Source organism: Bos taurus, chromosome 5 (assembly GCF_002263795.3).
Source record: "Bos taurus isolate L1 Dominette 01449 registration number 42190680 breed Hereford chromosome 5, ARS-UCD2.0, whole genome shotgun sequence".
Classification (NCBI taxonomy): Eukaryota; Metazoa; Chordata; class Mammalia; order Artiodactyla; family Bovidae; genus Bos; species Bos taurus.
In genome coordinates this window covers 42,191,830-42,219,504 of record NC_037332.1, presented here as the reverse complement: position 1 = coordinate 42,219,504, position 27,675 = coordinate 42,191,830, and the positions used below count along the sequence as shown (strand labels likewise).

The 27,675-nt window shown below is 42.3% G+C and overlaps 1 protein-coding gene across 3 annotated transcripts in view; it reads right to left on the bottom strand.

Annotated features, from left to right (window-relative positions):
* The window catches only part of CPNE8 (copine 8), a 278,744-nt gene extending 252,916 nt beyond the window's left edge, over positions 1-25,828 (bottom strand). For 2 of the 3 annotated variants that reach the window (XM_010805078.4, XM_010805075.4), the window contains exon 1: positions 25,635-25,786. In XM_010805078.4, coding sequence (XP_010803380.1) covers positions 25,635-25,768 — 134 coding nt within the window. In that variant the 5' untranslated portion in view covers positions 25,769-25,786. Of the gene's footprint in view, positions 1-25,634 lie in introns of all 3 variants that reach the window. The other variant, NM_001098085.2, reaches the window with a different exon arrangement.
* Positions 25,829-27,675: the final 1,847 nt, after the last annotated feature.

Below are 27,675 nucleotides of genomic sequence, written 5' to 3'. Positions count from 1 at the left end.
TGACTGATTTGATCTTTTTGCAGTCCAAAGGACTCTAAAGAGTCTTCTCCAGAGCCATAGTTCAAATGTATCAATTGTTCAGCACTTCTTTAGGGTCCAACTCTCACATCCATACATGACTACTGGAAAAATCATAGATTTGACTAGATGGACCTCTGTTGGCAAAGTGATGTCTCTGCTTTTCAATACACTGTCTAGGCTTCTTACAGCTTTTCTTCCAAGGAGCAAGCATCTTTTAATTTCATGGCTGCAATCACCATCCAAAGTTATTTCTGAGCTCAAGAAAATAAAGTCTGTACTTACTATATACATATTATAAATATATATATATTGTGTATGTGTATACACATTATACATATATATATACACACACACATATATAGACTCAAAGAAAGAGAGCAGCTAATTAGCAACATAGAAAATACTGACTTTATAAACTCATGTCACAACTCAGTCATAATACTATAGTGACATTTTCAAAATCTAAGTAATTATTTTATTTACATTGAATTCTGAAGAATAATTCAATTAATATTCCTACACTTTTCATTTGCCCACTCCATCACCTTTCTCTTTTAGCTTTCATCTCACCCTGCCTTTTGGTTTCTAGTTAAATAGTCCTCTCCTTACTTAATTTCTCCTTCATTAGGTAACTCAGCAGTGAAAAAAGGTAAGAATCAATACTTGGGAAATAAAACTCAAATTATCAAAGTTTGTCACTCATTTGAATTGTTCTCCCCATAGTCTCACCAGGTGATGATGGAAAAAATACAAAAGAATTCCATACATCCCTTTGTGATAGTATTGATAATCATCTACTATAATGATTTCTCCCAGCTTTGTGGTTTCTCTTCAGTCACCAACACCTAAATTCTGATAGGAAGCACCTCTACCCTTAAATCCTAAAATAAAGATACTATAGACATACTTTTAAAATGAAAAGTCAAACTAAAATCAAAGGGGAGAGTGACCAAGAGAGTGAAGTAGAAAGACCCTGAGCTCATCTCTCCCAAGCACACCAAAATCACAACTATCTGTAAAATGGACATTGATTTAAAAAGGAAGAAAAAAAGACTGGAGCCTAGCAGAAAAGATTTTCTAGAGCTAAAGACATAAAGAAGGAACTACAGTGAGATAGGTATGAGGGGCAGACTTGTGATATAATCAAATGCCATCCCTCATGGGTGCACAATCCACAAACTGGAGAATAATTACATCGCAGGGGGTCTCCCAAAGGAGTGAGAGTTCTGAGCACCTGGTGTGGGGCTTTAGCACTAGGAAAATGAGCCCCCACTGCACTTGTCTGTGAAGGTCAGTAGGGTTTTTAATTTCACTAGTCCCATGGGAATGGGAGAACAGAGATCTCACTTTTAAAGGGCAAACACAAAATCTCACTTGCACTGGGACCCATATAAGAGTATAAGCAGTATCTTGATAAGACACTGGACCAGACCTACCTGCTGGTCTTGAGGAGTCTCCTGGAGAGGCAGTGGGCAGCCGTTGCTAAATGGAAGACAGACATGGGTGACACATATATTAGGGAACATTCAACCAGATGAATACTTCTGGAGGCAGACCTATTAGATCATTAGCAAGATGACCTGGCCTCATCCAAGAGCTTATAGGCTCCAGTGCAGAGACACCTCAGGGGAAACAACTAATTGGGTAGGAACATAGCCCCACCCACCCATCAGCAGACAGGATATCTAAAGGCTTCCTGAGCCCACAGCTGCCTACAGACATGCCCCTAGATACCACCCTGCCTACATGAGGGCCAAGGCCCAGCTCCACCCACTGATGTGCAGGCACTGTCCCTCTTTCAAGAAAACCTGCACAAGCCTCTAGACCAGCCTCACTCACCAAGGGGCAGATGCAAGAATCAAGAAACCTATGATCCCATAACACAAGCCAGACCCTACCCTAGAACCAGCTGGTCCCTGACCCTGCCCAATAGCAGACCAATATGACCTTTAGTACACCCAAGACCACATACCCAGCTATGTTAAGAACTGACCCTCCCCGACCAATGAACTGAAATGAGCTCTGGGATTCCTGGGCCCTGAAATCAGACTCCAGGAAGTGGCCTTGCCTGCTAGCACTAACCCCATAATTTGGCTTCACCTGCCAGTGGTGGGCCCCAGTTTGTGGGACCATGACTCCGCCCATCAGTGAGCCAGCAGTAGCCCTAGGACCTCCTAGGGTTCTGCAACCCAGTCACTCTGTGACCACAGCATCCAGCAGCACCTGCACAAGGCAGGATCTGGCAACCAATCAGACTAGGGACCAACCAAGCCTATCAGACTACCCACATAGCCTGTGTTCTCTCCAAAGTTTTATTAACTTTCATCTCAGGTTCAAAGGATCTGTTAAGAAAATAAACCACTTGTTACACACAAATAAACAATTCTAATATTTAATAGAGAATTATCTAACTTACTTTCAATAAACAATCATTAAAAGGAAAGAGAAATAGAACAGCAGACAACATCATCAAATTGTATTTTGACCAACATGTAGAACTCAAACAGCACTGGGAAATCCCTGTGTCACAGCAATCCAGAATTCTACCTGGGAAAGGTGCTGGGCAGCACATCCACTCCACAGGTGAGACCTCAAAATTGCAGTTTGAGGATTCTCATTTATAATCCCAGGCCTCAAAATGATATCCTCATTAACTTGTGAGCAAATTGCAGCTCTGGTTTCATGTTAATGCTGTTTGCTTTGCTTTGTAAATCTTGGAGTGTTGTTAAGCCTCTAGAATGGTTGGCCAGACCCGCTCCAGGGTCTCAACAATCTCAAGATCCTTCCCTTATCTTCTCTGTGGTGCCATGTTGCTTGTACTCACAGCAGGCACTTAGTCAGGGCAGTATCCAGGCAGGTCAGAAGCAAGGTCAGAGGCCTGCTCTACTTTCTTTGTCTCTGAAGTCTGAACAAGACTACCTCCATCTAATTTCCCTCATAGCCTGCCATAACAGAAGAATCTATGCAGCATTCTCCCTAGAAGATATAACTTGGGCAATAAGAGAGTAGATCACTGGGATACATTGGATGTCTCCTAGAGAGGGCCACTTCTTCAAGGTCAAGAAACATAACTAAGACACCACAGATACAAAAATAAAAATAACAACTTAGACAAAATGGGCAGCAGAGGGATAAAGTCCAGACGAAGAAACAAGATAAAATTTCAAAATAATAACTAAATGAAGTGGAAATAAGTCAATCTACCTGAGAAAGAGTTCAGAGTAATGATCATAAAAATGTTTGAAAAACTTGAGAGTAGAGGCATAGAGCAAGAAGTTGGAGATTTTCAACAAAGAATTCAGTTCAGTTCAGTCGCTCAGTTGTGTCCGATTCTTTGCAACCCCATGAATCACTATGCACGGAGGTTCGTGACATTGTACAGGAGACAGGGATCAAGACCATCCCCATGGAAAAGAAATGCAAAAAAGCAAAATGGCTGTCTGAGGAAGCCTTACAAATAGCTGTGAAAAGAAGAGAAGTGAAAAGCAAAGGAGAAAAGGAAAGATATAAGCATCTGAATGCAGAGTTTCAAAGAATAGCAAGGAGAGATAAGAAAGCCTTCCTCAGCGATCAATGCAAAGAAATAGAGGAAAACAACAGAATGGGAAAGACTAGAGATCTCTTCAAGAAAATTAGAGATACCAACGGAGAAGGCAATGACACCCCACTCCAGTACTGTTGCCTGGAAAATCCCATGGACGGAGGAGCCTGGTGGGCTGCCGTCTATGGGGTTGCACAGAGTCAGACATGACTGAGCGACTTCACTTTCACTTTCATGCACTGGAGAAGGAAATGGCAACCCACTCCAGTGTTCTTGCCTGAAGAATCCCAGAGACGGGGGAGCTGGTGGGCTGCCGTCTATGGGGTTGCACAGAGTCGGACACAACTGAAGCGACTTAGCAGCAGCAGCAGCAGCAGAGATACCAAGGGAACATTTCATGCAAAGATGGGCTCGATACAGGACAGAAATGGTATGGACCTAACAGAAGCAGAAGATATTAAGAAGAGGTGGCAAGAATACACAGAACTGTACAAAAAAGAGCTTTATAACCCAGATAATCATGATGGTGTGATCACTCACCTAGAGCCAGACATCCTGGAATGTGAAGTCAAGTGGGCCTTAGAAAGTATCACTACAAACAAAGCTAGTGGAGGTGATAGAATTCCAGTTGAGCTATGTCAAATCCTGAAAGATGATGCTGTGAAAGTGCTTCACTCAATATGCCAGCAAATCTGGAAAACTCAGCAGTGGCCACAGGACTGGAAAAGGTCAGTGTTCATTCCAATCCCAAAGAAAGGCAATGCCAAAGAATGCTCAAACAAAGAATTAGAAAATACAAAAGAGAACCAAACAGAGATAAAGAACACAATAACTGAAATGAAAAATACACAGTGAAAGTCACTCAGTTGTGCCAGGTTCCTCTGTCAATGAAATTCTCCCAGCAAGAATACTGGAGAATACTGGAGTGGGTTGCCATTCCCTTCTCCAGGGGATCTTCCTGACCCAGGGATTAAACCCAGGTCTCCCACATTGCAAGCAGATTCTTTACTGTCTGAGCCACTAGGGAAGCCCTATTGCCTGTATGCCACATGGCAATATATTGATAAGAAACTGAGATAAGACTAACAGTTATTGAGTTCCTTTTAGTGGCTATAAAATGCTAGGCATTTTATAGACTTTACTTCATTTACTTCCCCAATAATCCTACTAATTTGGTTTTTAAGCATTTCAATTTTACTGATTAGGAAATAAGATTCCAGAAGTTGAAATGTTATCCAAAATAACATTACAAAAACTGATAAAAATGAGATTTAAAGACACCTTCTGACCCCTAAATCAATTTTCTTGCTGTTTCGCTCTGCTGCCCCAAATTCTCATTAATCATTAAGTGCAATTTACTCATGGGAATGAAAGCATTTAGAAAGGTACAGCAAGAAGTTTATACTTGTCTCTGTTTATTAAAAGAGGAATAGGGAGAAATAACCAAAAAAAGCTATTAAAATCCCCCTGAGGAGATAGCTTATCAATAACTTCAGCTCTAGAAAATTATTCCCTAGAAAAAAAGAATGTACTCATGTGTTTATAACTAAGAATGCTCATCTGAAGCATATTTTGAACAGTAACTTTTGGAAAATAAGAGATAAGTTAAATAAATACTCAGCTCAGTTCTCAGTTCAGTCGCTCAGTCGTGTCTGACTCTGCAACCCCATGAACTGCAGCACGCCAGGCCTCCATGTCCATCACCAACTCCCGGAGTTCACTTAGACTCACGTCCATCGAGTCAGTGATGCCATCCAGCCATCTCATCCTCTGCCGTCCCCTTCTCCTCTTGCCCCCAATCCCTCCCAGCATCAGAGTCTTTTCCAATGAATCAACTCTTCGCATGAGGTGGCCAAAGTACTGGAGTTTCAGCTTTAGCATCATTCCTTCCAGAGAAATCCCAGGGCTGATCTTCAGAATGGACTGGTTGGATCTCCTTGCAGTCCAAGGGACTCTCAAGAGTCTTCTCCAACAGTTCAGAAGCACCACAGTTCAAAAGCATCAATTCTTCAGTGCTCAGCCTTCTTCACAGTCCAACTCTCACATCCATACATGACCACAGGAAAAACCATAGCCCTGATACAGTACACCCAAATAACAGAATACAACACAGGTATAGAGGGTTGTATTTGCAAAAGAACTAATAACATCTTCATGACATAAAATTAATAGAGAAGTGCAAAAGATATATTGTATAGAATTATAGTATAATCCCACTATACAATGTGTGTGAACATACACATAATTACACAGACAGAGGGAGAGAGTATAAATATGATACTATAAATGACAGTATGTGGTTGAACCACACTGGCTCCATTGTCAGCTCCATCTTAAGCCCCCAGGCCTACTTCCTTCCCTTCCATCCACTGAGCTTTATGGAGTTGCCTGCTTTGTTTTTTGGTCTCAAAGTTCCTTCTCATTTGGGGAGATATTATTCAATATCTCAGCCTCCCAACAATTGGCAAGCCAGCCAGAGACCAAAAATGAAACAGGCATAGGTAAAGAAACTGTTTCGAGGGAAAGCCCATTGTCCGTGGTGGAAATCCAAGGATGGCTAACTTCCTCCATGTAGGGATATCTTGCCAAGTTTGGAATGCTCCAGATAGTCACATGAGTTTGAGGACACCCTGAAAACACCAAAAGAGTTACTAGACATTCTAACCAAAATAAGGAAAAAGAAACTAAGGTGTGAAAGTAGGTAGGTTATGCCCTCTGCTTTGGGTCCTGCAACTGATAGAGAAAATGAGCTCCAGCTCAGGTAGGAACTAGAAAAATCTAAAGAAGCTCTGGCATGAGAATAAGATCTACAAGTGGCTTGTTCCTCTAGATGGGATCTACTAGCCAAAAAGGTATAACAACAAGAACACCTGGAAGCCATACTAAAAATGCAAGGGTAGCACCTGTATTTGGGCTTTCCTGGTGACTCAGATGACAAAGAATCCTCCTGAAATGCAGAAGACCCAGGTTCAACCCCTGGGTCGGCAAGATCCCCTGGAGAAGGGAATGGTTACCCACTCCAGTATTCTTGCCTGGAGAATCCCACAGACAGAGGAGCCTGGCAGGCTACAGTCCATGGGGTTGCCAAGAGTTAGACACCACTGAGCAACTAAGCACATATACAGCACCTGTATTCACCAAGAAAGTGAACACAGGAAGACCAGAATCCCAAATAGTGGATCCAAGGTATAATGATTCCTCTGAGTACGAAGATAAAATTATTGAAGAAAAAAATGACCTAAGGGTTCACTCCCTCATTTAAACAAAGACTAAGGTAATTTGTGAATCAACAACAGATAATAACTAGCCAAAAGATAACTATGACGAAATACTCCTCTGCAGAAGTAGCTAAGTTGACACTAAGTTCAAAAAGAGACGAGGCAAGAAGTAGTTGCATGGCAACTGCCTATGGGACAAGAATGGAGACAATTTCATACTAAATGACCTAGAGATGTCCAAATAGCCTCAGTGAAAGAATAGCCAGTCCTGAGGTAAAGGTCATATGCTGCTGGAATGAGACAAACTGAGGATGGGTAGCTGAATTGGTTACTTGAATTAGGACTCAGGTAAAACTCTAATAGAAGAATTATGACTTCATTAGAGAATTGGGAATGAGACATACTGCTGCTGCTGCTGCTGCTAAGTCACTTCAGTTGTGTCCGATTCTGTGCGACCCCATAGACAGCAGCCCACTAGGCTTCTCTGTCCCTGGGATTCTCCAGGCAAGAATACTGGAGTGGGTTGCCATTTCCTTCTCCAATGCATGAAAGTGAAAACTGAAAGTGAAGTTGCTCAGTCATGCCCTACTCTTAGCAACCCCATGTACTGCAGCCTACCAGGCTCCTCTGTCCATGGGATTTTCCAGGCAAGAGTTCTGGAGTGGGGTGCCATTGCCTTCTCCAATGAGACATACTATATACGCAGAAAACTTTAGGGGCCAGATAAATAGCTATCTACAGCAGGTATGAAGGATTTCAGGCTTCTTTGGTAGCTCAGCTGGTAAAGAATCCACCAGCAATGCAGGAAACCCTGGTTCGATTCCTGGGTCAGGGAGATCCTCTGGAGAAGGAATAGGCTACCCATTCCAATATTCTTGGGCTTCCTTGGTGGCTCAGATGATAAAGAATCTGCCTGCAATGCAAGAGACCTGGGTTCGATCCCTAGGTTGGGAAGATTCCCTGGAGAAGGGCATGGAAACTCACTCCAGTATTCTTGCTTAGAAAATCCCTATGGTAAGAGGAGCCTGGTGGGCTATAGTCCATGGGGTTGCAAAGAGTCGGACATGACTGAGCGTCTAAGCACACACACATGAAGGATTGCATCTTACAGTCTTGCTCCTGGTGTTTGGTGTGGCAGCTTATTATCAGTCCTGGCACCAATGGTCAGTAGCTCTGATAGCTTCAATTATAGCAGATTTCAGTGAAACAGAGAGAGTCCACCACCAGGGAAATATAAAATTAAAAAAAAAAGAAAGAAAGGTGAAACAAAGGATGGAGAAAAAACAGACAAAGGACCAACACAGCTGACATGGAAACAAATTTGGTAGGATTATTAGTAGCAAGGACTCCAAAGAAGACAGATAAACCACATAATTCAGTCCTGTTATCTTTGCAGAAAGCCCTAACAAAAGACAGTTCACTCCTATGTCTACTGACCATAAATGTGTGGCAATGTGTCCCAGAGTCCCATCACTGGAAGTAGAACCCAAGAGTAGATTCCCTACATGCAGAGTAACCAGGAGTTGGCACAATGTTGCCCTCTGCTTTGTGTGGTGACTTATTTATTGATTTACTAAGCAGAAACAAAAAATCTTAGCGCTGTAGACACCACAGCTGAGTAAACCTTCAGTTCAGTTCAGTTGCTCAGTTGTGTCCCACTCTTTGTGACCCCATGGACTGCAGCATGCCAAGCCTCCGTGTCCATCACCAACTCCCAGAGCTTGCTCAAACTCATGTCCATCAAGTCAGTGATGCCATACAACCACCTCATCCTCTGTCATCCCCTTCTCCTCCTACCTTCAATCTTTCCCAGCATCAGGGTATTTTCCAGTGAGACAGTTCTTCATATCAGGTGGCCAAAGTATTGGAGCTTCAGTTTCAGGATTAGTCCTTTCAAAGAATATTCAGAGTTGACTTCCTTTAAGATTGACTGATTTGATCTCTTTTCTTTCCAAAGGACTCTCAAGAGTCTTCTTCAGCACCACGGTTCAAAAGCATCAACACTTCAGTGCTCTGCCTTCTTTATTGTCCAGCTCTCACATCTGTACATGATTACTGGAAAGACCACAACCTTGACCATATGGACCTTTGTCGACAAAGTGATGTCTCTGCTTTTTAACACACTGTCTTGGTTTGTCATAGCTTTCTGGCCAAGAAGTAATCATCTTCTGATTTCATGGCTGCTGTCACCATCTGCAGTGATTTTAGAGCCCAAGGAGTGGAAATCTATCACTGCCACCACCTTTTCCCCTTTTATTTGCCATGAAGTGATGGGACCAGATGCCATGATCTTAGTTTAATATTGAGTTTTAAGTCAGCTTTTTCACTCTTCTCCTTCACCCTCATCAAGAGGCTCTTTAGTTCCTCCTCGATTTCTGCCTTAGAGTGGTATCATATGCATAGCTGAGCTTGTTGATATTTCTCCTGACAATCTTGATTCCAGCTTCTAACTCGTCCAGCCTGGCATTTCACATGATGTACTCTGCATATAAGTTAAACAAACAGGGTGAAAACAAACAGCCTTGCTGTACTCCTTTCTCAGTCCTGAACCCTGTTCCATACAGGGTTCTAATTGCTGATTCTTGACCAGTGTTGTTTCATTCATGTGGAGGTCTCCAATATTGCTGCTATCTTACAACAGCTCTTCTCTGCACTGAAAACTTTCCATTGTGTGCTTGACCTGCGTAATCCCTTTTTTCAACATTCCTTTGGGTGCTAGCTTTCAAGATCAATTTGTCTTCATCTGGGATGAGAGGCAGTGAACCTTTCAGGCATTGCCTCAGGGTTATTTACAGTCCTATCATTTGTTATAGTTTGGTCAGTCAGGACCTAGAAATCTGGTGAACGTCCCACCCTGAGTTGGAATTATTTCATTAGATAAATGTCACTGTTAACCTGTGATGACTTGTCCCTTCTCTCCCAAACTGCTGCCTTTTTATAGACACATTTACAGAACCAAAGATAGGAAGTAAACACTGACAAGATCCAGGGACCCAGGTAGTAAGTAAAGTTTTGGGGAGATATTTGGTCAGGTTAGGACAAAAGTTATCCCAGCCTCGGTTATCAATAAAATTCAAGCCTTAGCCACACCAGCCAGTCAAGGAATTACAATCCTTTCTGGGATCACAGGAATGTGATCCTTTCATACTGTATTTGGCACAAATAATTTGGCTCCTACAGTACTCTCTGGGCTTCCCTGACAGCTCAGTTGGTAAAGAATCTGCCTGCAATGCAGGAGACTATGGTTCGATTCCTGGGTCAGGCAGATTCACTGGAGAAGGGATAGGCTACCCACTCCAGTATTCTTGGGCTTCCCTGGTGGCTCAAAAAGAATCCACTTGCATTGCAGGAGACCTGAGTTCGATCCCTGGGTTGGGATGATCCCCTCGAGAAGGGAAAGGCTACCCACTCCAGTATTCTGGTCTGGAGAATTCCATGGTCTGTATAGTCCATGGGGTCACAAAGAGTTGGGCACAACTGAGTGACATTCTTTTCACATAGTACTCTCTGGTTAGAAAGGGGCAAAAATGGGATTAGGGCATCCACCATCAGGAAGCCTTTGAAAAGGCCAAAATTGTAGTAAAACAAGTTCAAGCTCTGGGCATATGTATATGGAATGCTGTCTGCAAATTAGACGTAAGCTTGTATCTAGAAATTTTGGCTAGGGTCTGTGGGAAAGGCAGGAATGGAAACGCATCCCACTAGGATGTTAGTCTCAGTTGTGGAAGGGACCCCAAGTGAAGTAAAGTTCTATTGGAAAACAGCTCCTGATAGTCATCCTGGCCCTGCAGCAAACAGGCCTCACCATTGACTTATTCAGTTCAGTTCAGTCTCTCAGTCGTGTCCAACTCTTTGCAACCCCATGAATTGCAGCACGCCAGGCCTCCTTGTCCATCACCAACTCTCGGAGTTCACTCAAACTCACATCCATTGAGTTGGTGATGCCATCCAGTCATCTCATCCTCTGTCGTCCCCTTCTCCTCCTGCCCTCAATCCCTCCCAGCATCAGAGTCTTTTCCAATGAGTCAACTCTTCGCATGAGGTGGCCAAAGTATTGGAGTTTCAGCTTTAGCATCAGTCCTTCCAATGAACACCCAGGACTGATTTCAACTTTCAAACTTTACTGCCAGTAAGTTCTTAAACCAAAAAGTAACTGTGCCCAAGTAAGCACACTGCAAAAGTGGTACCCGTATCTGCAACAAGGTAATGTGCACAATTCAAATCTGCCGTCTATGGAATTACATTCCGTCTTTGGGCCAGTGTCTTACATGCATCCAGATATGGCCACTCAGACACCACCCATCTCTCCCCTTCTCAGCCAAGTCAAAAGGAGAATTACAACTCCCTCCATCCTGAGACCTGTTTCACAATGGCAGCAGTCAAGGCAATACTTACACTTGGCCCACTGCAGCAGTTCTCCTGGATTTCAGTGTCACTTGGTTTGAAGAAGACATTAAGCACAGCAGGCAATGGGCTAAACTGAGGGTAGTAAGGACTATGGTAACTCAGGAATCTATGCCCTTCTACACAAACACAGACAGGTGGACTGTGTGAAGGGTCTGACCATGTGGATGCCACAACATATCAGAAAAGTTAGACTATCTTGTGACAGCCCCTGTGGGGAGCTGACCTATGGAGGGACATATGGGATGTGTGCACACGACCCAGTGCTGCCATCAAGGTAAGACGCATCTCTGCATATTCTCCAACTACACTACCCAGGAACCACGAAGCAGACACCTTAGCCAAGGCAGGAGCTGTTCTCCTAGAAGACTTAAAGACTTCCTTGGATATGGCACAGTGGCTTCACTGAAAACCGATGAGACACTGAGGCCCCAAAACCATCTGGGAGATAGCCAAGAGGTTGCACCTCTACATCAAATACACTGACAGGCAGGCATTTGACAGGGACTGCCCCACTGTAGCTTGTGGTGACAACCCTTGAGACATATTCCTGGTCACATCAGATTAGCCACTAGCCCAGTGACCAGAGGATAAGTGGACTACATCAACCCCTTGCCTTTATCAGAAGGACACAAGTGTGATTGACCTGTGCAAATACAGAGACCTGACTGATAGAAGCTGTTCCTAGTAGAAGAGCAAATCAAAAAGCCACTATTAGGGGCTTGACCAAGTTAGAAAGTATGTACCCGGTCCCCATTTATATAGATAGCAACCAAGGGACCCATATCACTGGGCATGACATAAAGGAATGGGCTGAAGCCCATGAGGTTTTATAGACCTTCCATCTGCCATATAACCCAACAGATGCAGGGTTGGTAGAAAGAACTGAAAGAGACATTGAAGAAACCTTCTCCAGATGAGTCTTTAAGAGGCTACCTTGACTATTATTAGAGGCCATCTGACTGTTAAACACCAAACCACAGCAGGCCACATGTCTGCTTCTGAGAGGCTGACTGTACCTATTCTACCAACTAGATCCTTAAATTTTCAAGTGTTAGAAGAAGGACTGAGACTTATCCAGTGGGATGCAGGTCTTATCCTAGGAGTGCCACACAACCTTCTACCTGGGAAGATTATTTGAGATTGGAGATGTAATGGTATACCCCTCACAGGGGTTTGGCATTCTTTTACCTTGGGGACAAGGGCAAGGCTAGGCCTTGACATAGTAATTCCTCAATCTTTCTAAGTGAAGGCCCAGAATAACCAAGGTGATCTCCCATATAGAAATCAAATGGGAGACTGAAATAGGGCTTCTTTTATGGGCCCTACTAAAGCCCCCACATATAATATCTCCCTGCCTGGTTCTAATGTAAAGGGACAAAATGTCTGGAATTTGCTCATGGGAAAAGTGCCAAAGTCCAGGGTGATCCTGGCTCATGGAGAACAAACTACAGCGTGGTTTCTGAATGAAGATTTGTCTTTCTTGCTACCCTTCAAAGACCTTCCCCAGTGGCTCAGACAATAAAGAATCTGCATGCAATGCAGAAGACCTAGGTTCTGGGTCAGGAAGATCCCCTGGAGAAGGGAGTGACTATCTACTCCAGTATTTTTGCCTGGAGAATCCCATGAATAAAGGAGCCTAGTGGGGTTGCAAAGAGTCAGACATGGTTGAACAACTAAGGCAAGCACAACCTTTAAAACACTTATTATCCTTAGTGTTTTCCTTCTAGGATTAGTGCCACATACCTCCACTATTGCCTTCCTGCCCTGGACCACCACCTATGCTGACATCCACAATTGCTCTGACTTACAGGTGTATAGATTGCTGCCAATGTCCACTCCTGAAGTAATGTCGGGGTCGTTGTCTTCAACCTTATGACATGGGGACAATGTGTGGGGATGGCAGGTAAACTCCTCCTATCTGGCTCTAGAGTATTCTTGGAAGAATGGTGGATAAAGATAGGCCATATAGATGGTGGGGGTGGAGTGTGTAGCTGAACCATTCTGGCTCCACCTTTTCAGCTCCATCTAGGTCTGCAGTCCTTTCCACCTGACTGAGATTTAGCCTAACTCACAAACTAATGCACTCAAGCCAGACTGAGTTCCCTTTTACCCTTGCCTTCATTTAAAGTGAAAGCTGGAAGAGTGCCTTTTGCTGAGATGGTTAAGTAGGGTGGGTGCCCCCAGTTCTAGACTGTGGATATGCTTCTCACTTGGTAGTCAGATTCTGTTTTTACCTTTGGCTCCTTTAGAACCCCCTGTATCCCTTTTGGCAGCACAGAGTACAGTTGTCAATGCCGCTGGATCTTCTGTCCACCAGATCTTTCCTGCCTATATGTTACCCACAGTAAACTTCATAATAGAAACTTTATTTGCTTGCTCCTTTTTTCAGTCTCAAAATTCCTTCTCAGTTCGGAGGCTATTACTCAACATCTTCACCTCCTAACAGAGAGAAATGAACTAAACGGATATAGTTTGATGAAAGACTGAGTGATTTTTATTTTGTGCTTATGTCTATTTGCAATTATATGACAAACATTATTTTAACTCATGTAGCTGCATTAGCTTATGTAACCCTCAAAACAAATATAAGAGGTAGGGACTATTGTTATCTGCACTCTACAAATGAAGAAATTGGGAAACAAAGAGGTTCATGTGGTCTAGTTCCACACCCATGCTCCTCAAGAGTAAGCAAGCTGGCTATTGTTATAAAACAGGCTAACAAATGAATAAAACTTCTTTGAGAGGAATTGTTTTTCTTCTCTGACTTGACTAAAATCAAGTGAGGAATTCAGGTTTCTGACTGTTATGCCACAAACAGCATACCTAAAAAAGCACAGCTTTAGCATCCTCTCTCATGGGGCCCTGCTTTGTGAATTGCTTCTAGATGCACATTCTTGACATCACAAGGCTGTTTTGAACATTTCAAGTGCTAATATATATATTAGCATTTATATATATATATGTATATATATATATATATATATATATATATATATATATGCACATATACACATACATACATACATGCAGGGTAGACCAAAATACTGACAGAACATGAGCAAAGCTTTTCTCTGCTGAGATATACCTAGGCAACTCCCACATTGTACTTATTTTCCTAGCTCAGCTCATTTGAAACACTACTTACATGCTAACATCAAACATCTTGTCTGACAAAAGAATGGTAAAGTGTGTCTAAGAAATAAACCAATATGGACTGGGGTGGAGCTGCCAATTGTGTTTGAGCACTTTGATTCTTTTTCACCAAAGATTTCATAACAGTATCAGTATCTGTTTCAAACTAGACCATTTCTCACTGGCCCAATCAGATTCTGTCTCTTCAAATCTCAATTTGCTTCCCCCAGTGGTCAATGAATCACTAAATGAGTTGGAACTGTAACACCTAAATTTGCAAAGTACATTCCACTAGTAGATGGAGAAACAAAAAACTCTTCAAAGAAAAGAAGAATAAGAATACAGAAAGGACCATATAAAAAGGAGAAGAAAGGAAAAAGTATACAAAATTTCAATCATCTTATTTCACTCACAAGAGTCCCTTGGACTGCAAGGAGATCCAACCAGTCCATTCTAAAGGAGATCAGCCCTGGGTGTTCTTTGGAAGGAATTGTGCTAAAGCTGAAACTCCAGTACTTCGGCCACCTCACGTGAAGAGCTGACTCATTGGAAAAGACTGATGTGGGAGGGATTGGGGGCAGGAGGAGAAGGGGATGACAGAGGATGAGATGGCTGGATGGCATCACCGACTCTTTGGACATGAGTCTGAGTGAACTCCGGGAGCTGGTGATGGACAGGGAGGCCTGGAGTGCTGCGGTTCATGGGTCGCAAAGAGTCGGACACGACTGAGCGACTGAACTGAACTGATACTTGCAGGCGGCCAAAATTTTCGTAGATTATAAAAGACCACACAACCCCACTTATAGTAAAGAGTAAAACCAGAGACAGAGCCAAACTTGATATCACCATCTCTAATAGTGACAATCTAACAAAAGCAATAATATCCCCCTGTATATGCTGTATGTTTTATAAAAGGCCTATAAACAGTGATGTGCAAATATCTTTAACCACAGGTTTTCCCCAAAAAAGCTAAATGCATGTACATGCTGTGTGTACATAATTTATTATAAATTTTATTGATATAAAGTATGTGTAGATGAGCACACAATTTACAAATAATAATATATATAATACTTTTCTTATAAATTCTGTGGAGCCAACTGATTCCCACAGAATGTCTTATGTGTAGACAACAACAAAACAATAACTCAAACTCTGATTTGCAGTGTTTGTCACTTATAAATATTCCCACTATGGTCAATTTCAAGCCACCAATCGTGATGTCACTGAACATGGACTGAAGTGAGATGAGCAGTAGCACACGAATGCATAATATTCTCAACCCACAGATTAAAAAAGTAGAGCAAAGATGATAGCAAAGAATCTAGATGTCTAACAAAATGTAGTTACTAAAATAGAAAGTAATAACTTTTGAGTATGCCTTAACTTTGTTTTACTGTAATCTATTTAACTTTAGGCTTATATAACTTACATTTTTACAATCATTTTGTTTAACTGCTGCTGCTGCTGCTGCTAAGTCGCTTCAGTCGTGTCCGACTCTGTGCAACCCCATAGACAGCAGCCCATCAGGCTCTGCCATCCCTGGGATTCTCCAGGCAAGAACACTGGAGTGGGTTGCCATTTCCTTCTCCATTGAGTGAAAGTGAAAAGTGAAAGTGAAGTCGCTCAGTCGCGTCTGACTCGTGGCGACCCCATGGACTGCAGCCTACCAGGCTCCTCCATCCATGGGATTTTCTAGGCAAGAGTACTTGGAGTGGCTTGCCATTGCCTTCTCCGTTTGTTTAACTACCAGCACATAAATTCCTATTTCAATCCCATTAAAGCAGTTGCAGCACGTCATTGAAAAGAATATTTCTAACACCCTATTGAGGAAGGTATTGTTAACTAAAAACATGCGCAACCTAAAAGTTGAGAGTTAAGTTTTATTCAGTGGGAATGTTAGAACTCGAGCCTGGGAGACAGGGAGTTGACTCTTGAATTCATAATTCTCACCTAAAAAGGCCTCCTGCATAAGACTGGTATATAAAGAGAACTGCTGACTTTCAAACTCACCTTAGAGCAGTGCTCTGAAACAGGGAAAGACCAACACCAGGACAAGAAGATGACATCATAAGTAGACAATTGAACCGAGATCCTGGACCTGACCTGTATGATTGTTCATTATGTTTTCTTCTTGTTCTCTTGGACTCTTGCATGTAAATCAATTTTTTTTTTTTTTTATCATTGGCAAAATCTTATGCAAATTTTAGAAATCAATCAAATTGTTCGGTTGTGGTCAATTACCTGCGTCCATTACCTCTGGTTTACCTTGGTGGGTTTCTCCCCTCCAAAGTTCTGATTGGATGGCTCTTAGAAAGTTTATTTTAGAAGAAAGGAATTACAGTTTTCGGCTTGGGCTACTATCACTAGATGTGACTCACTTACTTGCCCAGTCAAACACACTTATTCTAACCCTGGCCATAAATATGAATTTTCCCTTAAGATTATTCTAGTTCAGTCAGAACAACATACTAAATTCCACTAAAAAAACAAAACAAAACAATGTAAACTCTAGACTTTTAGGAGGGACACTTCCTCAGTTATGGGATGGCTTTATCTGCTAACACCAGGCTATGGTCACCTAAGCCTAAAGGCTCCCCCTATGCTTAGAACAATTAAACCATACCAAAGAAAATCAACTTAATAAAACTAGAAAATTAGGCTGGGTATTTTAGGAAAACTGCCAGTGTACTATGTCCTTCAAGACAGTGATTGATATGGAATAGATTGGCTTAGAAGACTAGAAATAAGCTGGCTGGCAACTAATGGGACTCAATGGCTTTGTGCATCCAATTATGACCCTGGCTTCTGCCAAGAGGGCCAGGAAGGTATACTTTAGGATGCCCTTAGGCTCAAGGCCATTTATGTACAACTTAGATGTAACTCCAGCAAATTTACCACCAATATGAGCCTGAAGAACCAAGAGATCTGTATTTCACTGGTATGATCATTTAGCAGCTACTTTTGCACCTTCTTTACAATGTGAGAAAACATTATTTCTCACATTGAAGCCTTAAGAGAATTCACTCAAAAGGCCTTAAATGATAGCAGCCAGGCTATTAGCCTACTAAATTCTGAGTCTCTATGTGGAGAAAAGCCGTATTACAAAATCGTATGGCCCTTGATATCCTTAGCACATCTCAAGGAGGCAACAGTGCTATAATTCAACTAAATGTTATGTTTTCATACCAGATGAATCCTCTAATATAACACATTTAATGACTCACAGGAAAAATTATATTGCTGCCTTAGATGATCCACTTTCTAGCCTTGGTGATCTTTTAGGAAGACAGTTTGGTGTCGGAAGCTCATGGTTTGAACCCCTACTTGTAACTTTAACAAGTTATTAGCTATATTGCTTGTAATCTGTTTATTTCATAAGATTGTTGTCTCTTGTATTAGATGATGTATAACCAGGCCCCAGCCAAATTAATGACAGTTAAACAGCTTGAAGAAACAGATCATGTTTATAATGTAGAATAACTGTAATATTCTACATTACAATTATTGTGTGATTACACTACAATTGTGTGATTCTAGGTATAGGAAGAAACAACAAGGGAAATATCTCCTGGATCCTATTAAGTTAGAAGATAGAGGATTCAGAGAATCTTTTTATTATCCATCAATGGGACTAATCCAGAAATTAACACCTGGAATGACTTACCAACAAAAAATTTCCACCTGACCTAAGATCAGTCTCCCAACACCATGGGACAAAAGAAACAATGGTTATGAAATATCTCCCAACATGGTCGAATTTCCAACCATGGGGAGAGACGATGAAATGAAATGTTTTCTCCTCTATGCTCTACCAGTAAAAAAGTTTTTTCCAAATGCAAATTTCTGAGCTCAGGTGAAAGAAAGTCAGTTATTTGAAAGCCATCAGCTACTTCCTCCCCAGTGAGCACAAAGGAGCTAGGGGGAAGTGAGAGGCAGGTGACCATCTGCCACATTCACCATCTTTTACAGTATACAAGGAACTAGTATGTGAATAATAAAGAAAGCAGGATTGGCCCCAGAGAGCTAGATGCATATGAATGAAATGATTTCACAAGCCCGATGCTTGCAGCTTCCCATATATAGAAGATCACTAAATCTCTTTATTTAGAAGATCTCTAAATCTCTTTATTTAGAAGATCTCTAAATCTCTGGCATTAGGTACTTCCCTGGTGGCTCAGGGAAAAGCATCTGCCTACAATGTGGGAGACCTGGGTTTGATCCCTGTGTTGGGAAGATCCCTTGGAGAAGGAAATGGCAGCCCACTCCAGTATTGTTGCCTGGAAAATCCCATGAACAGAGGAGCCTGGCAGGCTGCAGTCCATGGGGTCGCAAAGAGACACGACTGAGCGACTTCACTTTCACTTTCACTACATCTCTTCCTATACATAAAAGATCACTTTATCTCATTAGATCACGAAATCTCTTTAGATTTAACCTCTAAATCTCTTGAAAGATTTAACTTTCTCTTAATTAACAGTAATCTTTTAATATTCAGATTACCTGCCCCTCCTGTATATACCTTGGCTCCTCCCCTGCTTCCTCTGAGTCAGTGTCTCTCAGGGTCACCTGAGATACTGTCTTCCAGGCTTGAGTCCTAGCATTCTCACCAAATAAAACCTAACTCTCAACTTTTAGGTTGCATGTGTGTCTTTTTTAATCGACAGTATTGTTCATCCAAACCAAGTAACTATAGTCATAGAGACATAAACTCATCAAACTAGTAAATTAACACTTTTGGTGTAGAGAGAAATAGTAAAAGAAAAAAACAACAAAAAAAAAACAGTCTGACAAAAAACTTCCAAAGACAATCCATAAGCTTTATGTAATATGAGGTGTCTGACAAAGAAGACATACAGATGACCAACAAATAGATGAAAATATGCTCAACATCACATATTAGAGAAAAGCAAATCAAAATTACAACGAGGTATCACCTCTTACCAGTCAGAATGGCCATCATCAAAAAATCTACAAACAATAAATGCTAGAGAGGATGAAGAAAAGGGAATCCTTCTGCACTACTGGTAGGAAGGTAAACTGATACAACACTATGGAGTACAATATGGATTTCTTAAAATACTAGGAATAAAACTACCATATGACCTAGCAATCCCACTCCTGAGCATATACCCGGAGAAAACCATAATTCCAAAAGATACATGTACCCCAATGTTCATAGCAGCACTATTTACAATAGCCAGGACATGGAAGCAACCTATATATCCATCAACAGATGAATGGATAAAAGAGTTGTGGTACACAATAGAATATCATGCAGCCAGCAGAGGAACAAATTTGAGTCAGTGGTAGTGAGGTGGCTGAACCTACAGCCTGTTGTACAGAGTGAAGTAAATCAGAAAGAGAAACACAAATATACATTAACACATATATGTGGAATCTAGAAAAATGGTGCTGATGAACCTATTGCACAGCAGGTGTAAAGAACAGACTTGTGGACACAGTGGGGAAAGGGAAGAGTGGGACGAACTGAGAGAATAGCACTGACAAATATACTACCGTGTGTAGAATAGATGTTAGAGGGAAGCAGCCGTATAATATAGGGGACTAAGTTCCATGCTCTCTGGTGATTCAAGTTGTTGTATAACAGAAACCAACATAACATTGTAAAGCAATTATCCTCCAATTAAAACATATGTATATATGAGGTGTCTGAGAAGAATGCAGTGCCAAGAGAGCCTGACATCTTGTCAGCTTGCTGGGGCGTGTGGTACAAGTTGAGAATGAATCACTAATGACACTATACAAAGCAAACAGAAACTTCTGACTACTAGGTTCAGTGTTGATTTATTCACAGATTTGTTCATTCCACCAATATTTCTTTTTAGTTTAATGTGTGTAGCCAGCACATGGTAAACATGCTAAAGGTACAGATTCCTGGGCCGTAGTTCCAGGCATTTTCATTCAGTAGATCTAGTTTGGAATCTGAGTCTATATTTTAACAAGCAAACCTCTATCCCATGCCAGATGATTCATTCAGAGAATTACAGAATCTAGCATTTATTGACTACTTATTCTGTGCCAAGTTCAGAATGCACAGACAGGAAAGAGACAAAACTTGTCCCCAAGAAGACTACATAGACCAGTAATTATAACCATGATATTGGTACATATTAGTTGCTTTGAATACTTAGTTGCTCAGTCATGTCCGACTCTTTGCAACCCACGGATTGTAGCCTGCCAGGCTCCTCTGCCCATGAGATTTCCCAGGCAAGAATACTGGAGCAGGCTGCCATTTCCAGCTGCACTGAGAATATAGCAAAATACAGCTTGGGAGAGGATCGTGATAGAAAATTATGTTATATCTGAGTCTGGAAGAAGGAGACAATGCTAATCAAGAAAGGAAGAGAGTGGAGGAAGGGACATTCAGGTCAGAGAAAAGCATGTGCACAGCCACACACGCAAAGACAGTTTGGTTCAACAGGATAACAGAACATGCTTGGGGACTGTACCTCTTAGTACTGTTCTGTAGTCAACTTTTATCTGGCACCAACTTTTGCATATACTAAGCACATAGATGTCAGGCTATTGTGAAATGGAATATTTCCTGCTGTATCAACTAATAAGGATATCACAGCAATCTGTGATTCTGGCCCTCCAAATGTGAATTTCTGAGCCCAGAGGGCACCCAAGAAAAACAATCCGGCAGCCATCAGCCAGTTCCCCTGGTGAGCACCTTGTCCCAGATAGCTGGGATGCATATGAAAGGAATAATTTCAGTAAGCGCAGACTCTTGCATCTTCCCATACATAGAAAAGTGCTAAATTCCTTAACTTGGGATATCTGGTTTTCCCTAATTAACAATAATCTTTTGATGTTCAGACTACCTTCCTCTTGTTGCAAACTTCCATATAACCTGACTCCTCCCTGTGCCTCCTAGGAGCAGTTTTCTTAGAGTCACTTAAGCTGTCTCCTGGGCTTGAAGTCCTAAAAATTCCTACCAAATAAAACATAACTCTCAACTTGTAGGTTGTGACTATTTTTTAAGTCGACACTATGTTCAGTCATAGAGCTTATGTGAGGAGTAGTGGGAGATTAGGCAAGACAGCTAAAGCCAGGTCTGCTGTTGCTGCTAAGTCGCTTCAGGCGTGTCCTACTCTGTGTGACCCCGTAGACGGCAGCCCACCAGGCTCTTCCGTCCCTGGGATTCTCCAGACAAGAATACTGGAGTGGGTTGCCATTTCCTTCTCCAATGCATTAAAGTGAGAAGTGAAAGTGAAGTCGCTGAGTGACATCCGACTCTTAGCAACCCCACGGACTGTAGCCTACCAGGCTCCTTCGTCCATGGGATTTTCCAGGCAAGAGTACTGGAGTGGGGTGCCATTGTCTTCTCCTAAAGCCAGGTCAGGAAGTGCTTTTTAGAACTCCTAGTACAAAATAGAATTCCTAGTACAAAATAGAATTCCTAGTGAAAAAGTTGGCCTAAAGCTCAACATTCAGAAAACAAAGATCATGGCATCCTGTCCCATCACTTCATGGCAAATAGATGGGGAAACAGTGGAAACAGTGTCAGACTTTATTTTTGGGGGCTCCAAAATCACTGTAGATGGTGACTGCAGCCATGAAATTAAAAGACACTTACTCCTTGGAAGGAAAGTTATGACCAACCTAGATAACATATTCAAAAGCAGAGACATTACTTTGCCAACAAAGTTCCAGCTAGTCAAGGCTATGGTTTTCCTGTGGTCATATATGGATGTGAGAGTTGGACTGTGAAGAAGGCTGAGCGCCGAAGAATTGATGCTTTTGAACTGTGGTGTTGGAGAAGACTCTTGTGAGTCCCTTGGACTGCAAGGAGATCCAACCAGTCCATTCTGAAGGAGATCAGCCCTGGGATTTCTTTGGAGGGAATGATGCTGAAGCTGAAACTCCAGTACTTTGGCCACCTCATGCGAAGAGTTGACTCATTGGAAAAGACTCTGATGCTGGGAGGGATTGGGGGCAGGAGGAGAAGGGGACGACAGAGGATGAGATGGCTGGATGGCATCACTGACTTGATGGACGTGAGTCTGAGTGAACTTCGGGAGTTAGGGACGGACAGGGAGGCCTGGCGTGCTGCGATTCATGGGGTCGCGAAGAGTCGGACACGACTGAGTGACTGAACTGAACTGAACTGAGTACAAAATAGGCACTCATTACTTTCCACTTTGTATTCTTCCTTCCACACTAGATTTTAAAATTAATTTTATTACCATTATAGGATTATTGCTTCAATAAGATTCATTTGTGATATCTAATCTACAAAGTCTAGAAATATAGACTGCTATCCCTGCTTTTATACTTGATAAGCCAGTTTCTCACTGGCTTATCAAAATGACATGACAATAACAAAATCATCAAAACAATGTGTAAGAAACAGTGCAACAAACCAAGGTCTCAGGGAAAACAGTTAATTACTGTGTATTACTTTTCCCATTGTTTTTACCTTTATTTTATATTAATCTGTTTTCAGAATAAAACAGGAATGTTGTTTTACGTTTCTAAGGTTGTGTCATTTCATCTATAGTTTAATTAGGTAACCCAATAACTTAAAAATCTTTAAATTTACAAATTAACATAAAATTTAAAAATGAATGCAAGAAGAGCTGAATAATGAGTAGAAGTTAAGTTAAAGAGTTGGAGCTTTATCTCTGCATAAATATAGCTAGAAAATATTTGTCACTTTAACACACCAACTTTGTAGCTACTACAGAAACTCCACTGCTCTTTTTCTCATAAAACCATGTCATCTGTCTTGTCTCCACTCATGCCCCATTTCCTCTTTGTAGCACATTCCAAGTACTCTGTTTCACAATGATATGTTCCATTCCTCTTCATGAACCTCATCTTTGGATTTAGTCCTATGTAATTATGTGTTATATAATATTTATCTCCCAAGAAGATTTCACTTTTTTAGAGAACTTCTCATGCATTTCTCATGGAACATGGCATAGTGCTAAGCATTAAAGACACTCAAACACTTCCTTAAGTGAATAGACTAAATGATTTCCACAAATTATATTTTACTTCAAGCTTCAATTGTTGATTTTCTCACCTCACTCAAAATGAAGATGCAAACATCATAAAGCTTTTAAAAAAATCTTAGGCTGGGCACAATGAAAGGAGGTTATCAAAAAGGTCATCAGCAAATCATCAGAAGTCTTCAATATAAAAAAGCAAGGTGATTCCTTGCTCTGCTTGCCCATGGTAAGGCTAAGGGACCTACAACTGTGCCTTGCTGCTAGATAAAATCCCCACAGGCAATCTAGGAAATATGCTCTTTATATATATATCAAAGAAGAAAGAGAAAGAAAGAACAGATATCCTGAGGCTGCCTCTATCTGTGTCTTCTTTAACCAATTTATTGAAGTTCAAAAGAGAAGGACTATTTACAGAATTCCATAGCTGAACCATATGCAATATACTGATTCAATAAATACTATTTCCAATATCATAATAATAGCTAATATTTTTAACCCTTTCTTTCATGTCTACATTGTTAGTGTTTTTCAGGTATCATCTTATTAAACTCTGATAACACCCTATATAAGATAAATGCCCAAATTATCTTCATTTTAGACATCAGAATATATATAAAGCCAGAATGTGTAACCAGATCTCTTATGCCAAAGCCCCAGGGACACCATCATCTATCATCACAAGATTCAATTATCAATAATATAAGTACTACAAGTATTTGGGTTCTCTTCCAAAACTTTTTTATTTGAACATGAAAAATTAAAAACAATACATGAAATCAATGGTATCAAAAAAAGGGGGTGAAACAAGGGGATCTTCAGGTTCTGAGGTAGCAAGCTGAAAGAAACTGGATTAAAGCCAGTTGACCAGGATTGCCAGCACCACAGCAAACAAGCATCAGAGGCGGGAGAGAGAGTGGTTAAATATGGACCTTATTGGCAGGAAGACTAAAGTATCATTTCCCCACAACCCCTAAAAAGTTTATAGGCAACTCAGACTTAACTGACATTTGTATTCATTCCTCATACAGGCCACATGCCATTCAGATTTATAGGATTTCAGCAGAAAATAAGAACTCTAGAAAATGCTGTTATTGTAGGACTTCAGGCTATGCATTCATTACCTGTTAAATACTGATAACCTCCCCCTAGCATCCAAAGCCAGCTTCAGAAAAGAGAAAAAGATCTAGAAATTAATGTCTAAGAAGAATTTTCCATACAGTTTCACTTGTTCAACTGACAGAAATCTCAGGCAGCATTTAGCTATCACTATCAGCATTAGTGTTTAATGGTCTGAAGTCAGCCTTAAGAAATCATTCTTCTGGCTTTCAGGTTTACTCTTGTGACAATGCAAAATTAAATATCACTAGATTGATAGTATTTTAAGCCTAGGTGCTTATTTACATCGATACTTAACCATGTTTATTAGATTTCTTCAAGATATCTTCCTTTTTTTTTTTTTCTTAAAAAAAAGGAAGGAAAGGATTTGAGGGCTTTAAAAACAAGTGAAAAGTGTTCAGGTTAAGAGTTTTCCACTGAGAAAGATCAAAGTCTGCAAACATGGGAGTGGGCTCCATTCAGTGTTGTCATCTTAAAATCATCTGCGATATAGCAATTACGCTACTTTATTTACAAGGAAACTGACCCAAAGAACGTCAGCCAAAGGAGTTTGAAATGTACAGCAGAGTGTAGGTTTTTACAGGCACTCAAATGTATCCACTTGCAGGCACAAAGTCGTGACTTCCCACAGTTTAGGTAAGGCTGCGGTGGAAATCTCTACGTAGTAGGTCAAAGGCAAAAAGGCTCCCCCGGGGGAGGTGAGGGCGAGGAGGCGGGGAAGCAAGCTGGATGGCTCCAGGAAGTGGGTGGGAAGGAAGCTGCCCGGTTTGGAGCCAACTGTGCCAACCTCAGGTTTGCATAGCCTAGCAGAGGGAATCCTGGGCCACTGCGCGCATTGGCCACAAGCGCTTTTGGCAATGCTGTGCCCTTCGATTCCTGTCATCACCCAACCCCACGGCTCGAGTTTGGGACGTGAAAAAGGGCTCGTAAAGTGGGCGGCGGCCGGGGGTTCCCGCCGCTGAGTCACAGCCCAGCCAACTTTTACAGCATTTCCCAGAAAGAAAGTCTCAGTCCCATATCCCACTATTCGCTCCTAGTTCTGGCTCTTCGCTCTGCGACTCAACCCGGCGGTGACTCGAGACCCACGACTGAGCTATTTCCCACTCATGGCGCAACTTCTCACCCTCGCGGAGCCTCGGCGTACCCTGCGCGCTTCCAAACGCTACCGACCCAGTAGATGTGGGGGCAAAGGACGGAGGGGAAGGGCTGCGTCCTCACCTGCAAGATACGGACACCTCCACTCGCGTGGCCGGGATGGCCGTGCTCAGCTGGTTTAAATCCCCGAGGCCCGCGGAGCTGGTGTAGCGGCTGTCCATCTTGAGAGGAGCCGTAGAATTGTCTGGCACCCACATCCAGAGCTCTGGCCGACTGAGGGCTCCCAGCCCAGCTCTAGACAAACAGGGTTGGGGATTGAGGGTGGAGGCAGAGGAAGGAGGCGGAGGCAGTTCGCGGAAAGGGGGAGGCAGAGAAGAGGCGGATCTCAGGGTAAAGCCGCGAGGGAACAGGCCCGCAGAAGCTGAAGCTGCTGAGGAAGTGGCGCACGGGGCTTTCGGCTTCCCTGCCCCCTCAGCCCGAGCTGAGGACACTCCGCGATCCTTTACTCGCTCTAGGCTTCAGGCTCGGCGGAGCCACTGGGCAGCCTAGCGGGGTTGGGGGCATCAGACACAGACCCCAACCGTCTAGTAGAACAACCCCTGGCCGGCTTGGCAAGCGGTTTGTGTTTTATCTCCGCCTCTTTACACCCACGCCTGTTCCTAAATCCCGCGTCATAAACCCACCCCTTCCCATTTACCGGTGATCCTCATCTCGCCCTCGGAGTCCACGGAGGTCCTCCCCTACACTGTGCCCTACAGCAGATGAGCCGAATCCTCGCTTCTGGGCTGCCCACTCTCGGCCACTTAAGGGTTGAGGACAATGAAACAGGCTTCGAGACGATCTCCAACCTTCTCTAAGCAGTGGTAAAGTAACAGATCAATATATGGAACAAGCCGAGAGCAGGGGAAACCTAAGGTGGAGCGAGGGGCGGGGAGGGGGGACTATTTGGGATTTAAGGGAGCAATCTGATTTCCCTCTTCCCTCAGTTCTTCGAAATAAGGGCGGGGGGTGCTAATGTCTATAATCCTTTTACCGTCTGAACTCTCCTGCGCCCCCTCGCTTCCAAATGGGTGGAAGTTACGCCCTAAAACCTGACAAGTCACAACAAAATAGGACTCTCAACCGGTAAGACCTGAATGAAGCTGGACAGATAAAAACAGAACTAAGCTGGAGTGAGCGCCACCTTTGGGGAACTGTTTTCTGGGAAGGCCAGACTTGTACCAGTATGCAGAAGCTGCAGAAGGAGGTACCCGCCGCCCAGCTCCCTTGCCGCGATCTTTTTTATAGGCATGTTCCCTCCTGCCTTGCCCGAGCGCCTGCTTGTCCCTGGACGGTTGCCACCAGGGGGAGACAGAGATCAGCACTCGGAGTACTGCAAAAGCAGGAGAGGGGCGGGGACTGGAGGAGGGACAATGAGTGTGGACATATCCATCTTCCTTTATAACACCAATAACTGAGTTACCAGCTGGCAAGACTGACTCAGGGGGCAAACCGTTTTCGTCGTTGAGGACCTGCCCTACGTTGTAATATTTTAATACAACTGGGAGCCACCTGACTAGAGAATCTATAGAGTTGCAGATGAGGATGTGTGGGTGCAGTCTTGAGGCTTTATGCTCCCAAGAATCCTTCCCACCTTCCATTCTTGGTTTCCTTTCCTTTCACCCCCCACCCCCACCCAGCACTTGTCACCCTTTAGTTAGTTAAAAGTTCTCTGTTCTTCTTTCCCTTTCCCTGTTTGGACATGCCCTAAAACTCTAGACATTTCCACTGTGCTACCAAAATTAGTTTTGGGAAAGAGATTTAAGTATATTTTTTTAAGCTAACCATACTTTTATAGAAGCCTATTGAAGAAATAAATGTAAGACCTGTTCTGTGTTTAGTAATCATGAAAACATGTTCTTGTAAAATTCTTAAAGCATCTTTTAAAGACATTTTAAGTATTTCAAGAAACGTAGGGTTTATTCTGTGAAAGTTCTTAAAGTTGGCTAGTTATCACTAGATAATCATATTCAGATGAACATCAATAATTCTAGAAGAAATGTAAACTGCCATTTTCTTGTTAGATAAAAGAATCATAGAATTTCATCTTTGATTCTTCTGTATGCATAAAGTTGTCCTGTCAGATTAGTTATTTAAAAACAATGCAAAGGTATTTATTGGACAC